The sequence below is a fragment of the Amborella trichopoda genome, chromosome 1, assembly GCF_054954075.1.
Source record: "Amborella trichopoda isolate Santa Cruz 75 chromosome 1, AtrichopodaSantaCruz75HAP2 v2.0, whole genome shotgun sequence".
In the NCBI taxonomy this organism is placed as follows: Eukaryota; Viridiplantae; Streptophyta; class Magnoliopsida; order Amborellales; family Amborellaceae; genus Amborella; species Amborella trichopoda.
The window spans coordinates 37,612,431-37,636,083 of record NC_142336.1 but is presented as its reverse complement, the minus strand read 5'-3'; the positions used below and the strand labels follow the sequence as shown (position 1 = coordinate 37,636,083).

At 39.1% G+C, this 23,653-nt stretch overlaps 1 protein-coding gene across 20 annotated transcripts in view; it reads left to right on the top strand.

The window, feature by feature from the left end:
• Positions 1–1,633: 1,633 nt before the first annotated feature.
• Positions 1,634–23,653, top strand: part of ATIM (timeless family protein) — a 73,409-nt gene continuing 51,389 nt past the window's right edge. For 12 of the 20 annotated variants that reach the window (XR_016053566.1, XR_016053563.1, XR_016053583.1 and 9 more), the window contains exons 1-2: positions 1,634–1,863; positions 2,176–2,393. Coding sequence is in view for 6 of the 20 variants with exons in the window: in XM_088864028.1 (XP_088720154.1) it covers positions 2,291–2,393 (103 nt within the window). In the remaining 14 variants the exon portion in view is untranslated. Of the gene's footprint in view, positions 1,864–2,175; positions 2,456–23,653 lie in introns of all 20 variants that reach the window. The other 8 variants (XM_088864047.1, XM_088864032.1, XM_088864058.1 and 5 more) reach the window with 6 other exon arrangements.

Below are 23,653 nucleotides of genomic sequence, written 5' to 3'. Positions count from 1 at the left end.
TTGTTATTCTCTTGAGTTGCTAGTTGTTGGCTTGTTATAAGATTAAGCAAAATTTGTGCTTCATTTCTCGAGCTCCTTTCGCATCACCTTTATCGTTGAATTGGCTAGACAAAAAAGGACAATATTATATAATTTAAGAGGGACAGTACGGGACAACAATAGGGTGAATAACTGATTGAGCCTAAGCTGGGCTAGCCCGAGCACAGCCCCTTCCATGCACAAACCGGGCTAAAAGTGGCCTGGCCCAATTCTGGCTCAGGGCCTTGACCAATTTTGGGCAGGGCTGGGGCATTCATAATGCCTAGTCCCACTAGTTGAAGTAGGCGAGCCCTGGCCTGGTCATACAATGAAATCTTGTGGGTCTTAATTTTTTAGGCAATACATCAAACCCTAAATGAGGTTATTGTCCATGGTTCCATGATAGCTCACACATAGGGCGGTCACGAGTCATCCCTCCTAAGCTCCAGCACAAACCAATATTATTAGCTGCGTGAAGTATATGCTACGGGTTTAGGGCGATCAATTCCTTAAAACAAGTTTTTCAAAACCCTAATCTCTCAGGCAGATCATTCACCTATAAATCCGCATCAAATCGATTATTAGGTTTGGGTCTGGATCAGTGATCCAGCAAATATTTAAAATAAATGAAATTACATAAAAAAAAAAGATAGAGTATAGGATGGGGAATTAGAGGGGACCTGATAAAAAATTAGTTAAGCTTGAAAAGAAAAAGGACAAAAAAAATAGGGCATTTTATGGGGGAACTTGGCAGTGACCCATACCATCCTAGAAATAGTTTAGCCCCGACCAATTCCCATCCATATCCAAATCGAAAATTGTAGATTTCAAAATATTGCTTAAAACTAGTAATATTACGACAAAGGTTGCGAACAATGGGGAAAAAGACCACTCAAATAAAGGAAGAGAGACAACGAGCCCTTGACCCTCCACCTATACGAGAAAGTGAAGCCTCTAAAGAGGAGTAGGAGGATTGAGCCAGTCCCACCAAACGAAAGTTACGAGTTTTTTGTAATCATGATGAGATTGTATACAACCAAGATATGGTGGTGTACTCGCTATGAGGACGTGCAAAGCGGGGCGGTGCAAGATTGACACATGGGAGGAGCTTAAGGCTCAAATCTTGACTGAGAATATGGTTGCAAATAAGAGCATTAAGAAGCTTAAGCAAACATGCTCCATTAGTGACTATGTCAAGCAGTCTCGATCCTAATGCTTGACATAAGGGATATGTTAGAGGAGGACAAGTTATTTTACTTCTTGGATGGCTTACAACCGTGGGCAGATGAATGAAACTATTTACATTTAGTACAAAGAAGTCACAAATACTAATAGATATGAAATCTAATAGCTTGAGTGTGTCAGAAAGTTTGAGAAAATTTATTTTAAACTTTGAGCTTGGTCAATGAAATAAATGATGCTGACTAATTTCACATGTAATGATCAATATTGATTGTGATTATTTTGTATCAATGGTAAATGGTATCATTGTGTACTTTTCCATTAATTCATGAATTATTGTGATAATATGGGGTTATATTGGGGCAAAATAATTATTGATTCCCATCAATTTCGGGAAAATTATATGGACTAGTTTGGATTTCAGATACTTGTTATACACATTTCACGCGAACACCAACGCGCGGGAAAACTCTGATCTTTTCCTCTTTGGCGCGCCTTTGCTTCACTTTGCATTTCAGGATTTCCCAACAAAGCTTGCTTCTGTGATCTACCTCCTCGCCGCCTGCCCAAACCCTAATCTCCACAACCTCCTGCTAGCCCATTTCCAGGCTACCTCACCTCACTTTTCAGTTTACATCCAGCTGACGCTCTGTTATTTATCAGGTACAAGTTTCTGTGGTTTCTTTTCGCCTCTTTCTTTCTTTCTATTGTAGCAGATATCCTGATCCATACTGTATTTTGCTTATTTTAGTGTTTCTTTAGGTCTTTAAGAGTACCCATGGTTTTTGTTCAATCAAAACCCTAGTTTGTGAAGTTATCTTAAAGCATTAGTCTTTGTCGTCCATTAGAACATAGTACTAGCAAAACTGAGTCTTTGAGGCCCCTTTTCCCCTCATAAGAAACTTTCATCTAATTCATTTCAAAGGAAGTGTAACAACGAATTGGTTTTGGTTGTTTGTTTTTGTTTTGTTTCAGTATGAAAACTCTTGTGTTGCAGATGAAATACCCTTTGAAGCAATCTTAGGTTGACTCATAGATTCTCTCAGACAGAAAGCATCAATCGGGTGTTCGTTAACTTTTTCAGAAGAAAATGCAGTTGGAAGGATTATCTCTGGTATGTGCTGGAATTGAATGCGCCCTTGTGGATGAGAAAAATGTGCCTCAAGGCTATGACCGAAGAACTTACTGCTTAGGTATTCTGGTTGTTCTATACCAAGATTGTTCTATACTTGATGATCATTTAATTTCCAAAATGGTACGTGGAAATTGTATGCCTTTGCATGTAATTACGATTTTAACACTTAATAGTTTGGTTTTGAACTATGTTTAGGAACTTGGCTTGGGCAAGGGAATCAGCCCTGGCCCGAGCCCACTTGCCCCTCGCTTGAGTAGTGTACATGGCTAAAAAAGCCCTAAAAATACAAAAGAACTATTAAAATAAAATGAAAATAATAATATTCAAAATAAAACAACATAGAAAGTCCAAATAATTTGGAAAAAATTTAAAACATGAATTTAGAGTATTTGATTTACCATTGGAGACATTTTATAAAAATCCAAAAAAGAAGAAAATATAAAAATAAGGCACAATACAAGAAAAACTCACAAATCATCATCATAAACATCCAAACTACATATAAAATATTTATAAAAATTTCATATTTTAATATAATCTTTATGAATTTTGTTAAGTACCCCGAGTTTTACCCGAGTACCATTGCTATCAAATCCAGCTGCATAACGTGTTATGCAACTTTGGGCACATTGCCCCTAACTGCATATGTGGGATTTTGCAATGTGGTTGCATATGCAGTTGATGTGGCCTCATCCCATTAGGGCGATGTGCCTGCATATGTGGCACTACTTGTGGGCCACAAGTTTGCTCACAATGCACAATGCAAAGGCAAAATTGTAACTTTTATTGATGAAAAGGGGAAAATGATATTTGTTTTCCAGGAGGGTTGGGGTTTGTTGTTATAAAACCCTTAAAACCATACTTCCAAGGGGATTAAAATAAAAAACAAACAAATTTTTTTAATGTTTTCAAAATTTTTGAAAACGATTGAGGTTTGTTCTTGAATCTTTGGTGGATTGTTTGATATTGTTTTAGGATTCATTTTGAAGGTTTTATGGTCAAAATTTAGCCAGGATTCGAAAGATTCAAGGCCTATGAGACTAAATCTTAGATATCAAAATTTCTTTCAATTTGGGAGTTGGGACTTGAGAGTTGATAGTTATTTGGAAGCTGATACTTATCTGATTAAGACTTGAGAGTTGAGAATTGGCACATTGACTCATTGAGCTTGGGTGTATTTATTTTCTTTTATATTTTATATCTTATTAAAATTTTGGTCTTTGGAGTTTGGAAGTTATGTTTAGGTTGTGGTTGTGAGGTTGTAGGTGTGAACTTTTGATTGTGGAGTATTTTTAGGTCTCTGGATGTTATGTTAAATTGTTAATCGTCATTGCTATTGGGATGAAATGGATTACTTTATATTACATATAAGACAAGTCACTCTTTATCAGGCTGTTAGGCGACTAAAAGTCTATTACATTAGAGAAAAGTACTAAATTATCCTATTAGATAAATCAAAATTTAGTGTTTTTCTATTTTTTATTTTTTTTAATATTTATTGATTGCATTGCATGTGATGTGCACATCTTGAGCCACATCCCGCATTGGTCCTTGACCGCATCAAGTTCGCATCTTGCATTTGATAACCTTGATGAGTACTTGGCTTGGCAAGTGGCTTGTGCAAGTAACTTGGCCGAGTCGGAATTGACTCAACTGAGTCCCTTAACACTTTTTTTGAGATTTCATGCCTTTTCTCATTATTGGTTCAATTTTATGTGAATTTCTGTTATGTACATGAGCTTGTATTTTGAATAATTACACATAGTTTTCTCATGAAATTGCAATGCTTCTTTTGCTACAACAAACAATCTCTCTCTCTCTCTCTCTATGCCTAGTGTCTCATGGTTTTTTAATTTCACACAGCACAAGTATGACCTATATGTTTGCTTATTATAGCCGTATTCTATTTGATTGAACTATAATAAATAGATTAAGAAGTTAACTAGATCATCCACATCGCTTGAGAGAGTTATTTTTATATGCGATGAGTTACCTCTAGCTGATGTTATGGACCGGCCTTTGCACACTATAATGAAAATTGGAGAAATCAATATTGTGTTTTATTGTTTGTCTCATAAAAAGAAAACTCTTTCCCGTAATATTGGTCAAAACCTGCCCCAATGACCCTTGCCCGTGATATTTTAGGCACCTATTTTGGTTTCTGAAACATTCATTTGTAAAGGTTTTTATTGGGAATAAAACACATATACAGCCCTTCTTGTAATTATATTCCCAAATAAACTCCTAGTCCATGGAACCCCTCCAATTTGGGAGGAAAAGTGATGTGTAGTGGGTTTTTTAACTTTTATTTTACTACTTTTAGATTTTTATATTTTTGACTTGTAGATATTTTAAGGGTAAACTTAGAAAGTTTACTCTATTTTAAGATAGGAAGATAAATATGGGTGGTTATAAGTAAGATATTGGGGGGGGGGGGGGGGGGGGGGGTAAAAGAAATCTCCCACATTTATTTAATTGATATAGAGAGAGATTTTTAAGGGGGTTCACATGAGATTGAGAGAGGGAGATTTTACATGAGAGGGAGAGAAAAATGTGGGAGAGAGTGAGTTTTATTGGATTTTTTTATTTTTATTTTTATTTATTTCTTTTTAAGTTTGTATTTAAAGGGAAGAGTCCCTTCTTATAGAGATGGTGAATGGAGCATAAAGAAAATGTTTTAGTCTTATGAAAGGATCTTTGGGATGGACTCCCTTGATCCAGAGAGAGGGTATAATCTCCAAGCCTCATTTTTATCTTTCATTTTTTTTGGTTTATTTTTTTGTGCATCAATAAGGATGTTTAATCCCCTCAATTCTTTTCAAACCCTAAAAAAGCTCTCTCTTTCTCTCTCTTCATCTCCTATGGACCCCTTCCTCCCTTGCTCTCCCTCCCTTGAAGCCCTATCTCTCTCTCTCTCTCTCTCACACACACACACACATTTGTGTACCTCACAAGTGGTTTGAACACTTCATTCCAAATTTCATTTAGATGATAAGGTCACTAGAAAAAAGGAAAGGACAAATATTGTAATTTGGACAAGGGAAAAAGTGGGAGGTAGTTAAAGTTAACTTGGAGGGAGTCCATGGGCTTGTCATGGACCTGAAGGTTTATTTGGGATTACAATTATAGAGAGGAAGGCGCACATCTTTTTCCCATTTTTATTCATGTTCTTATACTTAGCATTTTGTTGTAACTTTTCACAGTAGTGATATATAAGTTGACTGATGAATTGTGTCTCATTATTTATTCATAAAATATATGCTTATGTTGCTAAACTTTATTGATTGTGTAATTTGCGTTTCCCCTTAACCTTTGAATGGATGATTGCTGTGTGTATTGCCATTTGTGTCTTTTTTCAGCTTGCAATTATCTATCCAAACAAATGCAATTAAGGAAGTTTCATGACATTGTTTGCATCATGTGTATTGCATGTTTTATGATGTATTTTACTATTCACTATTATTTTAGATGTCTTGACGTACCCGTGAGCTTTTGATCTACTATTATCCACTATTAGATTTTTCCATAGCATTGCCAATGGAAGAGGATGCGAGAACACTATTATCAACATCAGGGTTGATGGCGTTCTGCATGTGGAGAAAGATGTTGGGATGATTGTTGTTATTACTATTTTTAGGTTGTGTTCAACTCTTATGTTGTGCCCTCGCTTTTTGGGTTTATGTTCAAATGGCTACTCTTCATCCTTGCAACCTGGGTCCAACAATATTTTAAAGACAATTAAGGGCATCCTTTTTTCTCTTTCCTTCCTTTAGTGCTCTCGGGTCCTCACCAGTGTTCCAAAAAAGATTGGGTGGTGCCTAGGCTGCCGAGGGGGGGGACCTCCCAGCGCCCAGGAGGATGCCTAGATGGCTAGGTTAAAAAGGGGGCAAGATGTGTCCTCTAATCCTATTTTAGGTCTAGATTTTGTATAAAAAATGCATATCCTATTTTTTATAACCTGAACATAAGAGGATACCAAAAATACCCCACCTAGATAGCTTGGGTATATTTGCATCTAGACGGGCGCAGTCCCCGCGGCGCTCGCCTAGACGGGGTACTATGCAGGTGCCCAAGGATAGACTGCCTAGTTGGTCCGCCTAGGCCCCCCTAGCCCGCCTATCCACTAGATGGACCGCTTTTTGAATCAATGGTTCTCACCAAAAGTGACCTTAGGATAATGTTTTAGAATTCTTTGATCACGAAGGAATTAATATTACTATGAATTGCACATTTATCTCCCTTATTCAAAACATAGGTGCAAAGATATCAATGGTTTCAGCCTATCATCCTCTCTAGTTGTTTGTTCAAAATGTTCTCCAAGTTTCTTGTCTATATTCTTAGGGAGCTGTTGCATTTTCATTAACTAGGGAGCTGTTGCATTTTCATTAACTATGGGAGTCAGGGTTGGCAGACTACCCAATATTCCTTTTGTGAAATGGAGGATATTGGGCTTCCCATCCATCAACAAAAAAAAGGGATTGGCCATAAAGTTATCCTTTATCTAGAACTAAAATATCTTATTCTATCGAATAAGAAAAACAATTCTCGTCACCTATAGCAATGTTTCAATGGAGGTAAATATGTTCTTAAGAGGAAGAACATTGGTTCCTAAGAAGGGATTGACTCATTAGGTGGTTTGGAACATAGTTGTTGGGAAATCCCTACATGGATGGCGATTCCACTCTAGAATCTTGCTTTGGCGCTCTGGGAAAGGGAACTTCAAGGGATCTCGATTTTTAAATTTTGGGATTTCGATCCCCACTATTAAGGATATGATTCCTACTGTTAGGGATTTTAATCCCAACCTTAGAGATCAAGATAACAACCAAATTAATAATTTTCTTTATTTATAGCTGGCTAGCAACATCAACTATTAATATAGTTGCATGGCTTGTTGGCCATACATAGAGAGATCCTTATTTTAAAGAGTCTATATAGTCCTAGACAATAAATTATCTTTAAGGTTGGGAGCAAGGTCATAGAAGGTTGGGATCAAGATCACAAAAGGTTGGATTCAAGATTCCCAATAGGTTGGGATCTCGATCCTTAAGATGTGGGGATTGAGATCCTTAACATATTCTCTGCACGGACAGTGATTCCTCGCTCCTAATCCTAATCCCACTTTCGTTCTCGATCTCAACATTTGTTGGTTCTCGATCTCAACATTTGTTGGAATTATGGCCTTTCAAGGCCCTGACTTCGCTGTTCTATAATAGTTCTTGGTAACAGTGGGAGTGAATTGGAACATTGCATTTACCGAACTTCAATGCGTTAGGATTCGGAAAGTCGAAATACCCCTAGTCATGAGGCAAGTCTAGATGGCCTTATTCAAAATTGAGAGTTTTGAGGGTTTCCTCTAGTCAAGTCCGAATGAAATCGCCTCATGAATCTATGAGCTAGGGCATAAGAGATAGGGGTCAGAGAATCCAATTTGATAGAGCAAATGTGTGAGAAGTCCTGTGTGAGAAGACTAGGCTTAGAGAGGACATGAGCCTATGTCCTTGGCATCGAGCGTCTCACAACATGTGCATAGGACAGTCGCAAGTGGAAAGCTTCTCTGATAAAGTTGATCCACTTAATCAGAGCTATGCACATGTGCAAGAGAGAGGACCCCAGCATTCACAAGAGTGCATGTCCTTAGGGGTGCATTTGTAATCCATTGAGCATCCAGAAACTAGGCCACCTATTGGGTTAACTTTGATAGACCAAGCATGTGCCCCTGCTTTAGACTGAGGGACATGGGTTTGTTGAGTTAACTTGATAAAATGGCCTAGGGTTCTGAAGCTAGCCCAGTAGAGTACAATATAACCCAATACTACCTCATAAAGGATCCTAATTTCCCTATTAGAATTTTCCTAGATGCAAAATCCAGTTATTTTGATGGAGAATAATTAAAAGTGATTTATGGTAATTTTTGAGACTTTTTGGGACTTTTTATTTTGAGTAAAAATGGCTTTGGAAGATTGTTGGCACAAAATTCCACTTAGAGTGGCACACAGATGGCCGATGTGTGTCACCATGCCACATGCAGGCCATGTCAGTCCCACATGGATGTGACGTGGATAGTCCCAGTGGGATGTGGGCCCTTGTTTGGATTGTCCACTTATTGTGGTTATGTCTAATGGTGCCATCAGGGTTTTGTCACATTTGTGAGTGTGGTCACATGTATGACTGAGGAAAATTGATTTTCTAAATATTATTTATGTTTTAGAAATTCCAACCAATAGTTTTTGTGGACAAAAAGGTGTTTCTATGTGTGTTGATTTTCTGTTTGGCCAAGTGTAAGGTTTATGTCATCACGTGTAAAAGGAGACAACTTATGACAACCAAGTGTGAGAGGTGGTCCTAGTGCGAGAGAGATGATTTAACTTTATGGATTTCAAATTTTCAAAAGAGAAATAGAGAGTGAATGGAGTGGCACACCCCATTCATGGAGAGTTTCAGATGTGTGATCAAGATCAAAGTCTTAGAAAATGAATGGTGATAAAAAAACATTAAAAAAATTTAGGATTTCAATAGCAAAAAGAGCACATGGGAAATTTGGAGGGAATTTTGGAAATGTTGGTGATAAAGGTGAATTAATCTCACGCATCCTATGATAGCTATGGATGGTGATGAACAAGGCTAGCATCAAAGCCTCTCTTGACCCTTGGATAATTCATTTAAAGGCTCAGATTCAATCTAGTTTTAAACCCGCACCCTAACTTCTCTCATTAACTTGAACATTTTCAAGAGAGTTTAGTGAGCTCTAAGAATGACACACACCACCCATTGCTTGCCACCTTTTTTTCTTTGGTGAATAGTGTACTAAAGAGAGTGAATAGTGTATTTATTGTATGAATGCCATCCTATGTAACACATGAAGGCTTCTTCTTCCATCCTCTTGGCGCCATTTCTCCATCATTTTGGCTGCCAAACCTCTGTAAACTCAGCAAAACAGTAAGGTCTAGTCTCCCTTTTGGTCTATTTCTTGAGTTTTCCTTCATGCTTTCAAAGCTAGGGTTTATGGTGTTGCGTGCTTAGTGTCTTGGAGTAGTTTCGAGCACTTTGTTTTCATCATCTTGTGAATATTTTGTTGCTGGATTTTCTGAGTATCTTGGCCATAACAGTGAGCATTTGAGTCCCTTATCACTTCATTATAGTATCCTTTTGGAGCCATTATCATACTATGATACTATGTTGAGTGTCGCACATATACCTATATTTCGTTGCGCATAAGCCTAGGTTTTCACTCTCTCTCCCACGTTGTTCTCACTTCCTATGTTCCTCACGTGGTTCGCAAATAGGCCTTCCCTTTGAGTTTATCTCATAGAGCGCTTTGCGTCTTATTGTGGTATTGATTATATTTTATGCACGCTACCCTCTAATTGAATTTACGACTTACTATCTTGTGCTCTCAGAGAGAGTTGTAATGAGGGTGTAATTAAGTCTGTGGGTTATCCCGACACCTTGAGAATTTTATCTTTCAGCTTCCTGTGCCAATCTTAATCTTGTGCACTTACTTTGACTTTTGTTTTATTGTATTTGTTGAGCTCAAATGGTTATGTAATTTGTCTAATAAGAAAGAGCGGATGGATATAACAGGGAAGAACAAGACAGTGACCTGGAATAGATGAAGGAAATCTACAAAGTTATGGGCTTGGAACACGATGGACCAGAGGGACCTACTCACCTGTTCTTACAAGCTGATGCTCAGAGTCGCATGAAGGTGAGGTCAAATGGACAGAGGAAACTCTTGAACCTCTTTTCCTCTCTCTCATCTGATGGTTTTAATTCACCAATTCAGTGGGATCACCCTACTTCGCTCCTGAGAAGGTCAGCCAGATTGATCTCTTCACAGGGAGCTACCTAGGTATTCCATTTGGACCCATGAAGCTCTTGTCGTGGAATATCAGAGGCTTGGGCCAGCCTCGCAAAAGAATTGCAGTCAAGGATATGACTGTAAAGTTCTCACCAACCATTCTGGCTATTCCAGAAACGAAACTTCCTGAGCCTACCCTCCCCCTTATTCAGCAGGTTTGGGGACGCAAACCTTGCCAATGGGTCTCCCGGCCTGCACTTGGGGCGGCAGGGGTGGGTTATCTGGGATCCTTCAGATAACACTCTGGTCTCCTGCCATGTCGGAGATTTCTCAGTTACAATCCTTCTCTCCTGCATCTCAGATGGATTTCTCTGGAGATTCACAGCTGTCTATGGCCTTAATTCAGAAGCAAATAGACCTCAATTATGGGCGGAACTGGGCCATATCGCTACATTACATCACCCTTGTTGGTGTTTGGGGGGGGGGGGGATTTTAACATTATAAGATGCTCACATGAAAGAAACACTGCCCAAACCCACTCCAGGGGTATGAATGCCTTCTCAGACTTCATATCCTGTAATGAGCTTATAGGCATTCCTCTCCAGGGGAGTCGATACACTTGATCTAGCCACTCTGTTCAACCCATCTGCTCCAAGCTCGATAGATTCCTAGTCCCAATCGAATGGGAGCAGGCTTTCCTTGGTTCTCATGCCCTCTCTCTTCCCAAAACTATATCTGATCACTGCCCTATTCTCCTAGATATCGTAGCAGTACACAGAGGCCCCAAGCAGATCAGATTCGAACTGGCTTGGTTTCAAGAGGAATCACTCCTAACATTGATTCCCCTTTGGTGTAACTTAGTGCCCACACTTGCATGGGAAGGGCAGGGTACAGGCTACAAACTAAAATTCAACTCCTCAAAATAGCCTTGAAAAACTGGAGCTCTTCTTTACTTGGGAATTATTCCTAGAATAAAATATCCCTTCTTCAGGTTATCCATTCTCTAGACTGTTTAGAGGAAACCAGACCTCTAACAGACCAAGAAGCTAGCCTTAGATCCTCTGCGCAAATGGAATATTTCGCAAACCTTAAGAAAGAAGAACTCTATTGGTTCCAGAGATCCTGTGTGCAATGGTTGAAAGCAGGGGATCTGAACATGGGATACTTTCATCGGATAGCTAATTGTCGAAGAAGCGATAGCACCATCTCCATCCTCAAAAAGGACATCTATCTTACTCATCCGGGGGAAATAGAGACAACCATTTTGGATTATTTCCAGACCCTCTATACCGCTCCTTCGGCACATAGGCCCAAGATGACTTCTCTTGATTTCCTCACTATCGCGGATCTGTGGAGAACATGGCGTGAGAGACCTTTCTTGGAGGAAGAAATTATTAGGGCCATAAAAAATCTTACAAAAGACAAGGCCCCATGCTCTAAAGGATTCTCCATTGCGCCTTTCAAGATTTTTTGGGACTCTTTCCGTCCTGATTTCATCTTTTTCTTTGAGGAGTTCCACACTAAGGGCATTGTACACAAAGCTATAAATGCAACCTTTGTTGCCCTTGTACCCAAAGTGGAAGGCGCTGAGGAACTTAAACACTTCCGATCTATTAGCCTCATCAACTCTTCTTATAAAATTCTTTCCAAGGTGTTGGCAACTAGGCTCCAACAGGTACTCCCTTTGATCATTTCGCCTTCTCAAACTACCTTCATTAGAGACAGGCAAATCCTTGATGGCGCTCTCGTAGCACATGAATGCATACACTCCAGACATGTCATTAAAAAGCTTGGTCTGATCTTCAAGATAGACTGGGAGAAAGCCTATGACCATGTTGATTGGACCTTACTCGACCAAATTCTGGCTAGAATGGGTTTCGGTCACACCATGAGAACATGGATGAATGGGTGTTACGATGAAAGGGTGTTACTCAAATCCATACTTTTCTGTTATCATAAATGGTTCCCCTAGAGGCTACTTCCCGTCGTTCAGGGGATTGCGCCAAGGGGATGCCCTCGCTCCCTTCGTCTTCACGATAGTGGTTGAAGTTTTCAGCAGGTCCTTATCTCGTCTTTATCAAGAAGGCTTGCTATCTGGCTTTAAGAGTTCCTCTCAAGGGCCCATCGTGTCCCACCTTCAGTACGCAGACGACACACTTGTTTTGCTCGATGCTTCCCCACAAGAAGTCGATAATTTGAGGATTTTCCTTAGATGTTTTCAAGAAGCCACATGGTTCAAGATCAACATAGATAAATAAAAAATGATGGGGGTGGCCATCACGACTGATCAGATTAGATCGCTAATCCCAAATTGGGTTTGCCAAGTTGAGGAATTGCCTTCTACCTACCTTGGCCTTCCCTTGGGATTAGGAAAACCGAAAAAGTGCTAGTGGTCCAAGGTGTTAGATAAAGTAGACAGACGCCTATCAGGTTGGAAAGGAAGATTTATGTCTATGGTAGGCCGCAAAACTCTGATCAACGCTACTTTAGCAAACATTCCTTTCTACCTCATGTCTTTATTCCACATGCCAGCCTCAGTAGCCAAACGTTTAGAGCAACTTTCCAAAAACTTTTTATGGTCAGGACAAGCTGAACAGTGAAGATTTCATCTCATCTTGTGGAATAAAAGTTTGCTTATCGAAATGACAAGGAGGACTTGGGATTAAAATCCTGAGAAAACATAATTTGGCACTCCTTGAAAAGTTTTGGTGGTGCCTAGCCACACAATCGGATGCACTGTGGGCTCAAGTTATTCGTTAGAAATATAAGATTCCAGCTACTACTTGAGTACCGCATGTGAGGTGCCGGAGTCGGGTTTCAGGCGTGTGGAACTCGATTGGCCAGTCCCTCCCTCTCTTCAATAACTTTATCAGATTCCACGCCAGAGAAGGGTCGAGATTAAAATTCTGGTCCGACCTGTGGTTTGGTCATACCCCTCTAAGGGAACTCTAGCCCTCCCTCTACTCCATTGCCTTACATAAAGAATCTACAGTGGCATATGAAGTGGTTACAATAGGAGGGCGAAGAGTATGAAATCCGTCCTTCAGGAGGAACCTCTCTGAAGCAGAATCCTCCTCTTTTACCCAACTCCTAGCTAGCAGCCTTGCATGCCTGCTACATTCCTATCAGTGGGTACGACTCTTTGGTGTGGGCTCTTTCTCCCTCTGGGCACTTCACAGTAGCCTTATTTTATAGGAGGCTCATTCAATCTCCCACTCTGCCATTCAACCCTCCCTCAATTCTAGTCAAAGTTTGGTCTTCCATAGCACCCCCAAGTGTTCACACTTTCAATTGGATAGCAGGATCACAGAGAGTGCTAACTGTGGACCAACTTCAAAAGAGGGGAATTCATACTCCAAATAGATGTATTATGTGCCAAAATGAGGAGGAATCTAATGCTCATTTGTTCATTCATTGTGAACAGGCGAGATACCTTTGGAGCAGACTTTTACGATTCTTTGGACTAGAATGGGCTACTCCACCCACAGTACTTTCCCTCTATCCACAAATTTCACCAAGCCCTGGCCCAAAGCTGGAAAAATCATATGGAAGGCTGCCATTGCTGCGCTTATATGGGTTCTTTGGATAGAAAGGAATAATAGGATATTCCAGGGATGTTATCAACAACTGCCTGCACTCCTACACAAGGTAAAGACTTTGGTAACCTTTTGGGCTACCAACCACAAAGTCTTTGCCGGTACACCAACAAACTTCTTTCTAAGCCAATGGGGTAATATCCTTTTTCATCAACCAAAGAAATCTCAAAAACCAAACAACCCCCGAGAGGAGTTATCAAACTCAACTTCGATGGTTGCTCAAGGGGCAACCCAGGGCCAGCTGGGGCTGGGGGTGTATTTCGAGACCATGAAAGGAATATTCTGCTCACGTCCATTGAATCCCTTGGCTATACTGACTTACAACCTGCCGAAGCAATGACACCGTTGATAGGGCCCAAGCTCTTTAACCCCTCTTGGGGATCCCACCTGATAGTTGAAGGGGATGCATACAACATTATATCTTGGGCATCTGAAAAGTCTATACCACCTTGGTATATACTTCCGATCTTTGATGAGATTGAATTCATTTGCAGGGTATCAGCGTCTCATGGAGGCATACATTCAGGACGTCCAATGCGCTCGCAGATCTCATGGCCAATGACGGAGCCAATCTTACAAACAATATTGGACCCCCTTTAAGCTAGCTGCTGGGCCGTTCTCTCCTTTTTGTTCACTACTCTCTCATGTTGTAAATAGGGTGCTATATAAACCCTCTCACCTTTTTTGCTGAGCCAACTCATTGTTGTCACAAGCATTGGACTCTTTTATGGATTTTTTTTAAAGGGATCACCTTGCCCGTTAGGGTTCTGGTAGCTCTCAATTTTTTTAAGGGACGCTAGATCGAACACTTATATCCATTTCTTTCTTTCTTCAATGAAACAGTTAACTTTATCAAAAAAAAGAAGAAGAAAGAGTTGTATCAAGTGAGCATTATATTGAGTTTTATTTTCTTGGGTTTGTAGAACTGTTTTCTTGTCAGGTGAGTGGGGCTAGGAGTGTAGGTCAGTTGTTATATCTTTATTTTGGAGCACTGTATGTGTAGTCCTTGAGGGGTTTCCCCAAGGTAACCTTCCTGTAATGTTGGGATAATGCATGTATTTTGTGACTTTTAAGTGATTTTTTTTTGTTTTTTGAGTACCTTGTGTGTTACCCCTTTGTACTACAATGACAACTATGGTTCGAAACATGTTTCTGAAAGGAGTATGGGTTCCATTACTGAAATGGAAATATTTTGTAGAACTACTAGGGAAGTTGGAATTCCTCGTAACTATGCCTTTCATTGTTGGTGAGTGGCAATAGGAAAAATATCTTGGAGCATTAAGAATTTGGCTGATGTTCACGGTATCTGGATTGAACATCATAAAAAATCTTTCAGTAGAACTAGGGCTGGCTATGGGCCAGGTGGCCTGCCAGGCCCTGTAAAACTAGAGGCTTGTGGCCCAAGGGTAAGGTCACAACAGCCCAAAGGCTAGGTTGAGCTGAGCATGTGCCAAGGCCATGACATGGCTCGCCTGGCTCGACCCTTGTACCCTTAACTTTTTATTTTACTTTTCTTTAGAGTGTATTAGGCCTGGTCTGGTTTGAGTTGGCCAAGTTCGAGCCAGCCTCATAGGGACTATGGCAAGGGCTAGCCCAAACCAGGCTCGGCCTGTTACAAGCCCTAGATGGAACATCTACTAACTATCTTGCTTGACAAGGTGGTTTAGAAAAACACCATTCCATGGCTTTTGCCAAGAAAAGAAATTGATGTAGGAGTTTTGAAGAAGCACATAAAATCAGCAATATTCAGGACAACATACGCAATCTCTTGAAGAAAACCTGAGGGTTCTCCACACAAGACCCCAACCAGGGATTCCAGAGCAAAGCTCTATTCGTTTTTTATTTCAAAATCACGTCAATCTCCTTAGAACCCTTTCAATCCCAATTTATAATAAAGACCTCACTTAGACCCTAAGAAATCTCAACCCTAAATACAATAGAAGTCGTAATTAAAACAAAGTTTTTGTAGTGACCTTTCTACTAGTAAAAAAATAATTCCATAAGTTCTTTGACTACTTTTCCAAACAACTCTTAAAAATCCTATAAAAAAACCGTGAAAACTTAAAATTATGAAAAATAAACCTTGAAAATCGACAAATACTACATTCTTTAATTTTATTACGAAAATTTCAAGAGAACAAGCCATTTGCTTGTACATCAAACTCTTCTTGTTGAAGGAAACTCATCCTCATGTTTTGAAATAGGTTAAGAATCCTACACTAAAATCATTATCCTTATCAAATTGAACATTGTACCTTGAATCTTGGGACCTGTGGGTTATCGACCAAAATAAAGATATAGCCATTGTGCGTTGAAACATGGTCTTTGCAATGAACTGATATACTCATGAACTCATTTGAGAACTCATCAAGAAAAGGGTTGTTGTATGTTGATGGGGTAGCAATGATACATACACTTGGTCAATTGAAGAATAGACCAAGACAACATCTTTATGACAACACTAGATTTGATGGTCGAACCAACAACCTCACCTACTGATTCTCCGTGGAGTTCTTCATCTTGCTATTCTCCACATATATCACCCTCCAAATCATATCCAGGATAAGACACTCATTAGTCATTGGATCACTATCAAAGACAAGATCACTAACTCCATTAACAGGTTCCTCATCAAAGATTGAATCACCCATGAAATAATGGCATTCATCAAGGGTTTGGGAAAGAAATTCCCTTTATTTTCAGGAGCTTCTTAATAACCAAAAACCCTCTCTACAATATTTAGCCAATTCATAATTTCTCATGGTTGAGCTTAGCCTCAAAATAGTGAATATCATGAACTCCATCAAAAGGTTCCTCATCAAGATTGGATCACCATGAAATCATGACGATCATCAAGGGTTTGGGGAAGAAATTCCCCTTAATTTTTCAGGAACTTCTTAGTAACCAAAACCCTCTGTACAGTATTAACCAATTAATAAATTCTCAGGGTTGATGCTTACTGTCAAAATATTGGATATCAACCTTCATATTGAGAATTCTTGAGTGATCTTCTCCATGTCTAGGCCTTCCTTCACTTTCATCTTCTCTCGACTCCTCGCACATAACACGACGGTGAAAAGGGTTGTACTCAACTTATTCTTGGGTAGAAAGATCACAATGTCTTGCCCATGGGTGATGTCTACCTCTTAAGGTCTTCAATCGGCTCATCTTTGGGATCTCGGGGTAGATCTACGCGAGGTCCTCTTCCACATCCCCTTCTTGCTGCCATGGGTTGATGAGATTACAAACCCTAGGTAGAAAAATAGCAAACCCTAGGCTTGGCTGTAGATATCTAGCCTTGCTGTTGAAGAAACCTGAGCCTAATGCCAACTTGATGTAGAAAATTTCAAGGACATAAAAGCATCAATATTTTAGGCAAATCCAAGCAATCTCCTTAAGAAAACTGAGGCATCTCCGACACCAAACCCTAACTGGGGCTCACTAAAGTATTGAGCTTCTCTTTTGTTCTCTGGAAATCACGAGATTCTCTTTACTACCCTTTTCCTATCCGTATTTATAATAAAGACCTTACTTAAAGAAATCTCAACTATAATAATAGTAGAAGTTTTAATGAAAACAATATTTGTAATGATATTCTTTAAGGAGATATTCTTTCCTTAAAGAATAAATAATTCCGTATTTACGCTAACTACTTTTCCAAACTGCTAAAAATCCCAAAAGACTAAAAAATCGTTGAAATTCATAAAAAAATACTTAAAAACCAGCAAAATGAATCGTGCAGTTCCCTCAAAAAATAAATCCTTAAATTTTAATAGGAAAAGTTCAAAAAATGCGAGGCATTTGCTCTTGCATCAGAAACTTGAGCATCTTTATGGCTGATAGATACTTTAATTGCCCATATAAGTTCATTTATCTATGTCATTGCAATGATGTCTTCCCCTCGACTCCATGAAGCTCTAGTTTTGATAATGACTCAATAGTGAGTCCTAGAAGTGTGGGAGGCATTTACTAGGAATTTGGGGGTTTTGCTCTTTAGCTTGCCCAAGCATAATGAGGTGAGTTATCCAAATGAGGTTGAAATTGTGATCTTTGGGCTGGTTTTTGTTGATAACCATTGGGGTTGGAACCCTTATTGGTGGAGGAAGATTAGTCTAACTTTATTGAATGAGTGACACTGATCTGCCATGTAGTTTACTAACATCCCTTAAGAGGTTTTTAATTTGAGCTGGAGGTGGGATGTTCTCTTTTACAAATGCGGTACAATGCCGATGAACTTGTCAGGTCTAGCCAAAGATGGCGTTCATTTCCCTTTTCTTATTTTTTTTGATAAGCCTTATATTAGATATAAATTTAGTCATTCTAGTCCGGCCCTGTCTCGGCTTTTTGGATTCTAATAGCTCCCTCTCTCTGTTCAGTTCGTTATAACCTTTAGTAAATCAAGCGCAGTGCGGGGATAACAACAGAAATCTCACTCAGGGCTTAATTGAGAGAATTTTGCTACTTTTTATGTATGTTTTTTAGATTTTTTATGCAAAACGTACCCCATTCATCTTTTCCCCTGAGCACGCTGATTTCATTTCCTAGTGTTTAATATGTTTTTCATTGCCTTGCATATGTGTGTGGCCTAATGCTTTTGATGGGAGAGATGATTGGAGGATCCAAGATTACATGCGACATAGGTTTTGATAGAGTATTGTATGTTTGATATTTTTTAGAAACTGAGTTCTTTGACTAGGTCATTCTTGTGGTTTGTTTATTTTGATGTATGGTGGGCATTGTGTATCATGAGCTCCTGAGTTAGGGTTGATTGTAGCATCTTTCTCTCTCTTGAGCTTTAACTTTTTTTTTTTAAAGATCCATGCATTAAGTGTACCATTATTTTATCATCTTAGCTCAATTCACATGCATTAAATGCACCATTAGTAAAGTTTCTTAGCTCAATTCTTTGAACTTTGGTAATGAGGAAGTCATGTCGATCTAATGACTAATAAGGCTATATCTTCTTAGCGATAGGTGTGCAGGGGAGGGGTTCACATATGTGATGTCCTTGCTTGCTTCTATTCTATTGAATCTTTATAGAGCTTCTTGGTTCTAAATAGATATGCATGTGACAATCTATTTTACCTTTGGCAAACAATCTGTTAAAAATCAAATATTATAATAATATATGTCAATGATATATTTGTAAGTGTACCTATAAACGCAGATGTACATCATTGGGCAGAGGGAAAGGAAAAAGTAGGGAAATCAAGCAGGGAGAGAGGTATGCGAGTAGAAAGAAGAGGCAGGGTAGAGAGGAGGTCAATAGAGCCATAGAGAAGGACTTCTTATATGTTATCGCTTAAGTGAGAAGAGAAGAAACCTGAGCCTGGGTAAGCACAAAATCATAAGGCGCTCAACAAAGTCGTTCTCATGTATCCTATGTTGTGTCAAAAACTCCAAAGGACACCTATCAGGTCCGGCTTGCTTAAGGGCATACTATCCGAAAATTGAACTTGATGTCCTCAGGTGGTTGAGGTGACCATTCTTTTCAATTGCGGCCGTGTAATGCATTATGTGGTTACATGCATCACTGCCCTGCTTATGCAGGATATGGTGATGGGCCCAAATATGTGGTATATGATGTGCCTGCAGATTCAGCCCACTGCTTATAAGTGGAAAATGACCAGAAATAGGGGCATTTTAGGTAATTTTACCCCCAGAAAGAGGGGGGCAAGGGTGTGGTGTGGAATATGCCCCCCCCCCCCCCCCCAAAAAAAAAGGGATTAAAAACGAGAAAATAGAGATCGATTTTCTCTTGAATCCAAAGTTTTTCAAAGAAATTAGGGGGAATATTTCAGCGGTCGCTTGAGATTGTTCTTGCAAATGTTTTGAAGGTATTTGGGCGATCACCAAGTAATCATGTGTTTCAAGGGCTAGGCAGAAATCAAAATTTCTTTCAATTTTTTGGTAGATTCCATTTTCTAATCCTTTTTTTTTGGGACAATGTCTCCGTCTTCTTCTAGTAAAAAGGATGTGGCTTGAATTATTCTATACTAAACAACCCTAAGGATCAAAATAGTAAAAAGGATGTGGCTTGGAATTATCTATGATGGAATACTTATATGGGGGCATCTTCTAGCAAAAGGAACATCTTCTTGTATCATTAGGAATGTTAGAGCATATCTTGGAGCGTCTGATGGGATTTGAAGAGAGATTAAGGGATGTATATGTAACAGAAGAAAAAGACGAGACAATGAAGCAAAGAGAATTGATGAATGGATTAAAGAACTTGATGATGATAAATAAGATGCTTCTGAAGTTGGAAGTGGGCATATGGTTATGGTGGCGAGGGTTATATTGGTCGCAATGTTGGGCATGTAAGACCTCTCCCCAAGGGGTGATTAGATGCATGCGCCCTTAACACCGAGATTGTGGCAGAGGATAGTAGGATAAAAACAACACACACACACTTGGAAGATCGATACAAGAAGAGAGGAATAAGGCTTGTAAGTACATTGCTAAGTGGTTAACCAGGTGGGTACTCCTTTCAATACTGTGTGCCTCGATAAATTAAAGGGTACGTCGAGGCAATTGGGCTATTTGGCCCAGGGCTCAGGCCCCTTTCAGTACATGTGTAGGGAACTGCTTTTGAAGGTTGCAGTGAATGATGTGAAGAAAATTTTGAGTTCTTAAAGAAGAGGGTTGGAGAAGTATGTGGTGAGCATCGTGTGTGATGGATGGTAAAATGGAAGGTCTCATGTATTTATTGATTTTGTGGTCAATTGTCCCTTAGGGACTTTTTTAATAAGCCAATTGATGCGATAAACAAGTCACATGATGCAATTTGCTTGTGGTTTTATGGATGAGATTGTAAAGTTTGTTAGGGAAGAGCATGTTATACAAATTGTCACTTGGCAATGGTGCCACTTATTCTGCAGCTAGGCATCTCTTGACTTTGAAGAAGAGATATATGTTTTGGACTCCTTGCTCAGCTCCTTGAGGACTCAACGAGGACATCAAAGGTTAAAGGGGCAATTACAAAGGCCAAGTTTGTCTTTTGTTTTCATCTATAACCATATGAAAACCTAAGCATGATGGGGGAATTTACAAATGAGAGAGATAGTGTGAGCAGAACTAACTAGATTTGCCATGAAATTTCTCACTCTTCAATGGCTATGCAAGCAACGAGATGCCTTAAAGAGCATTTTCACTTCAGAAAGGTGGACTAGAAGTAAGCGATTAAAGCATCAAGATGGGAGAAAATTATAGGAAATTGTTATTAATATATCTCTTTGAATCAAAGTCTATCGTGCATTGTATGCTTCTCGCCCTTTGCTGAAGGTGCTTTGATTGGTTGATGTGAGGCAACGCCTGCCATGGCTACATACATGAGATAATACTTCGGGAGAATGGTTTTGAAGAATGATGAAACCAAAAATTGGCTTATGATTGAGATCGTGGATAGGCGATAGGATAACCAGTTTCATCAATACCTCCATGCAGCTAGCTAGTTACTTTTTGAATCCATCTCTTCACCATTAGTGCCCATCGATTTAATCAGGTTGCATAATAAATGGAGGTTTCTTAGATATAATTCAAGGTTAGTTCCTGACCTAGCTTTACAAGATGAGATCCAAACTCATGAGTTGCTCAAGTTCAAATGTGTTTTAGGGAACTTTGGATGAGATATTGTAATTCGGAACGCGGATACTGCACAAGGCAATAAAAAATATCATAACTATGAACTTTGAAGGTTGAAATTCACTAAAAAAGTGTTAACTTTATTGTTTCTTATTTACTTTGTTTTAATTAAATAAATATTGAAATAATATGTCGCTGAGTAATAGGTCCTATATGGGAGTGGGACATCAAATCTTCAACATCTTGCCATTCGAGTATTGATCCTCAAATGTAGTTCATACAGTTGCGAGCACAACTGGAGCACATTTGAACATGTAACTCTTTACTTGCTTGGGTTTCAATTTTTAAAAATCTGTATTATAGAAAAGTATTAATATGTCAGGTATTGGTGAACTTAAATAATAATTTTCTCCTTTGCTTGTTTCCTTACTTTCTATAATGACTCCATACCAAATAGGCCTGAGAAAATTTTTTGTTGAATGATTTTGTCTATGTATGATACAGTGAGCACCTTAGGGAGGGAGAGGTACATGATGCGCATGGGTGGTGTCAACCTAATTGTGGGGCATGATCCCCATGTCGAAGGCGCAAGTGAGTGGATAGTAGATCCGCAACAGGATGGGTGTTTGATGGTGAAGACCTTACTTGGTTGGATGTTGAACAAATTATGGGCGACTGAAGAAGAAGTAATGCCTCACAGTAGATCACAAAGGAGGAGATTTGGGTTCAGTTTCACATGAGTCTAGAGGTTGAGGGGGCTAACTTAGAGGAGATGGAGAAGGAAGATGTATATGTGGAGGGGGTCGATGATAGTGATTATGATGCCTCTACACCTCCCTTTGGATGTGGGATATGCACATGTAAATGATGGATCATCATATGACTTGTCTAATTGGGAGTTGAGAGTTGAGACTTAAGAGACTTAAGAGACTTGAGACTTATTTATATGACATAAGCTTTTGGTCTTTGGAGTTTAGAATTTGAAGTTTGGATGTCATGTAATATGTACTTGTGATTGTGGACTGTGAAGGGCTTTTGGTCATTGGATGTTATGCCATGACTATTTGGCAATTTGGGTTTTAATTTTGTTCATTTAACTTAGTGAATGAGATGGAATGCATTGCTTTATTTTACACGTGAACTGTATTAGACAGTTATTCTATTATAGAATAGGGCCAAAAAACTGTCACTCTTTATGAGGTTGTCTAGGGACTTGAGCAACTAACATCTTGAGGATAAGTTTCTTAAAAAAAATATCTTAAGGATAAGTACTGAATTACAATATCTCCTATGATATTAAATCACACATGAATGTTTTCTAACGCGTTCTTATATTTTTTTTATTCTTTTCCTTTTAAATTTATTGACTGCATCAGAGCTCATCGTCGCATCATGGTGCATCAAAGCCAAACTGCATTGATACAGCATCCCGCATTTGAAAACACTTGAGGTGACCTTTAAGGGGAGGTCTAGAATGAGGCATCATTCGTAAGGGCAACCATACAACAATAAATGATGAAATCCTCCACTTTGGCGTTAAAATAGTTGGGAAATTGTAAAGCCCAAAAGATAGTTGCAATCTTAATCGTCTCACTGAGGATGACATGATGTATAGTGATCAGAGATGATCCTTCTGTTTGCTGTTTCTGTGGGTGCCTTATGATTGCTGAGAGGCATAATTCGCAATCCTAGTGGGTTGACCTTGAACTTGCCAGTTGACCTGACCAAGTCACAAATTGGGTGAGATTTGGTTGAGACCTTGTAGTTCCTCTTCCCCTTGCTTCTGCCAGTCCAGTAGGTGTAGAAAAAGGGAAGAGTATTTAATTATTAATTAGCATGGAAAATGCAAGTGTAGTTGTACATTAAGTTAAGACATAAATTAGTTACTCATTATTGAATACTTTAATCAATTTGATTGCACCTTATATTAAAGGGTGTGGTTTGTATAAGGCTGAGGCCCTAAACAATCAAAGTAAGGCGCACTTTCAAATAGTGTCAAAAGATGTTGTTTCAGTATTGGAAATCTTGGTGACGTCCTTAAAATTCATTTTTATCTCTAATTATCAAATTTAAAGCTTCAAAATTCGTGTAGATTGAGCAGATCTATGAACACTTGAAAATATTGAAAATTGAGGGTCTCGAAAATGCATTACAAGATGGACTATTTCTAGGACTTGAAATCCATTTTTTCTCATTTCCATACATCTCGATGTTGAGATGATTGATTTGAGGATTTTGGGCATCGAAACAAGTTCTTCTAGTGAATTTTTGATGTGCGCCTTAATTTTATTGTTTGGGGTCTCACCCTTATATAAACATTTTCCTATATTAAATGAC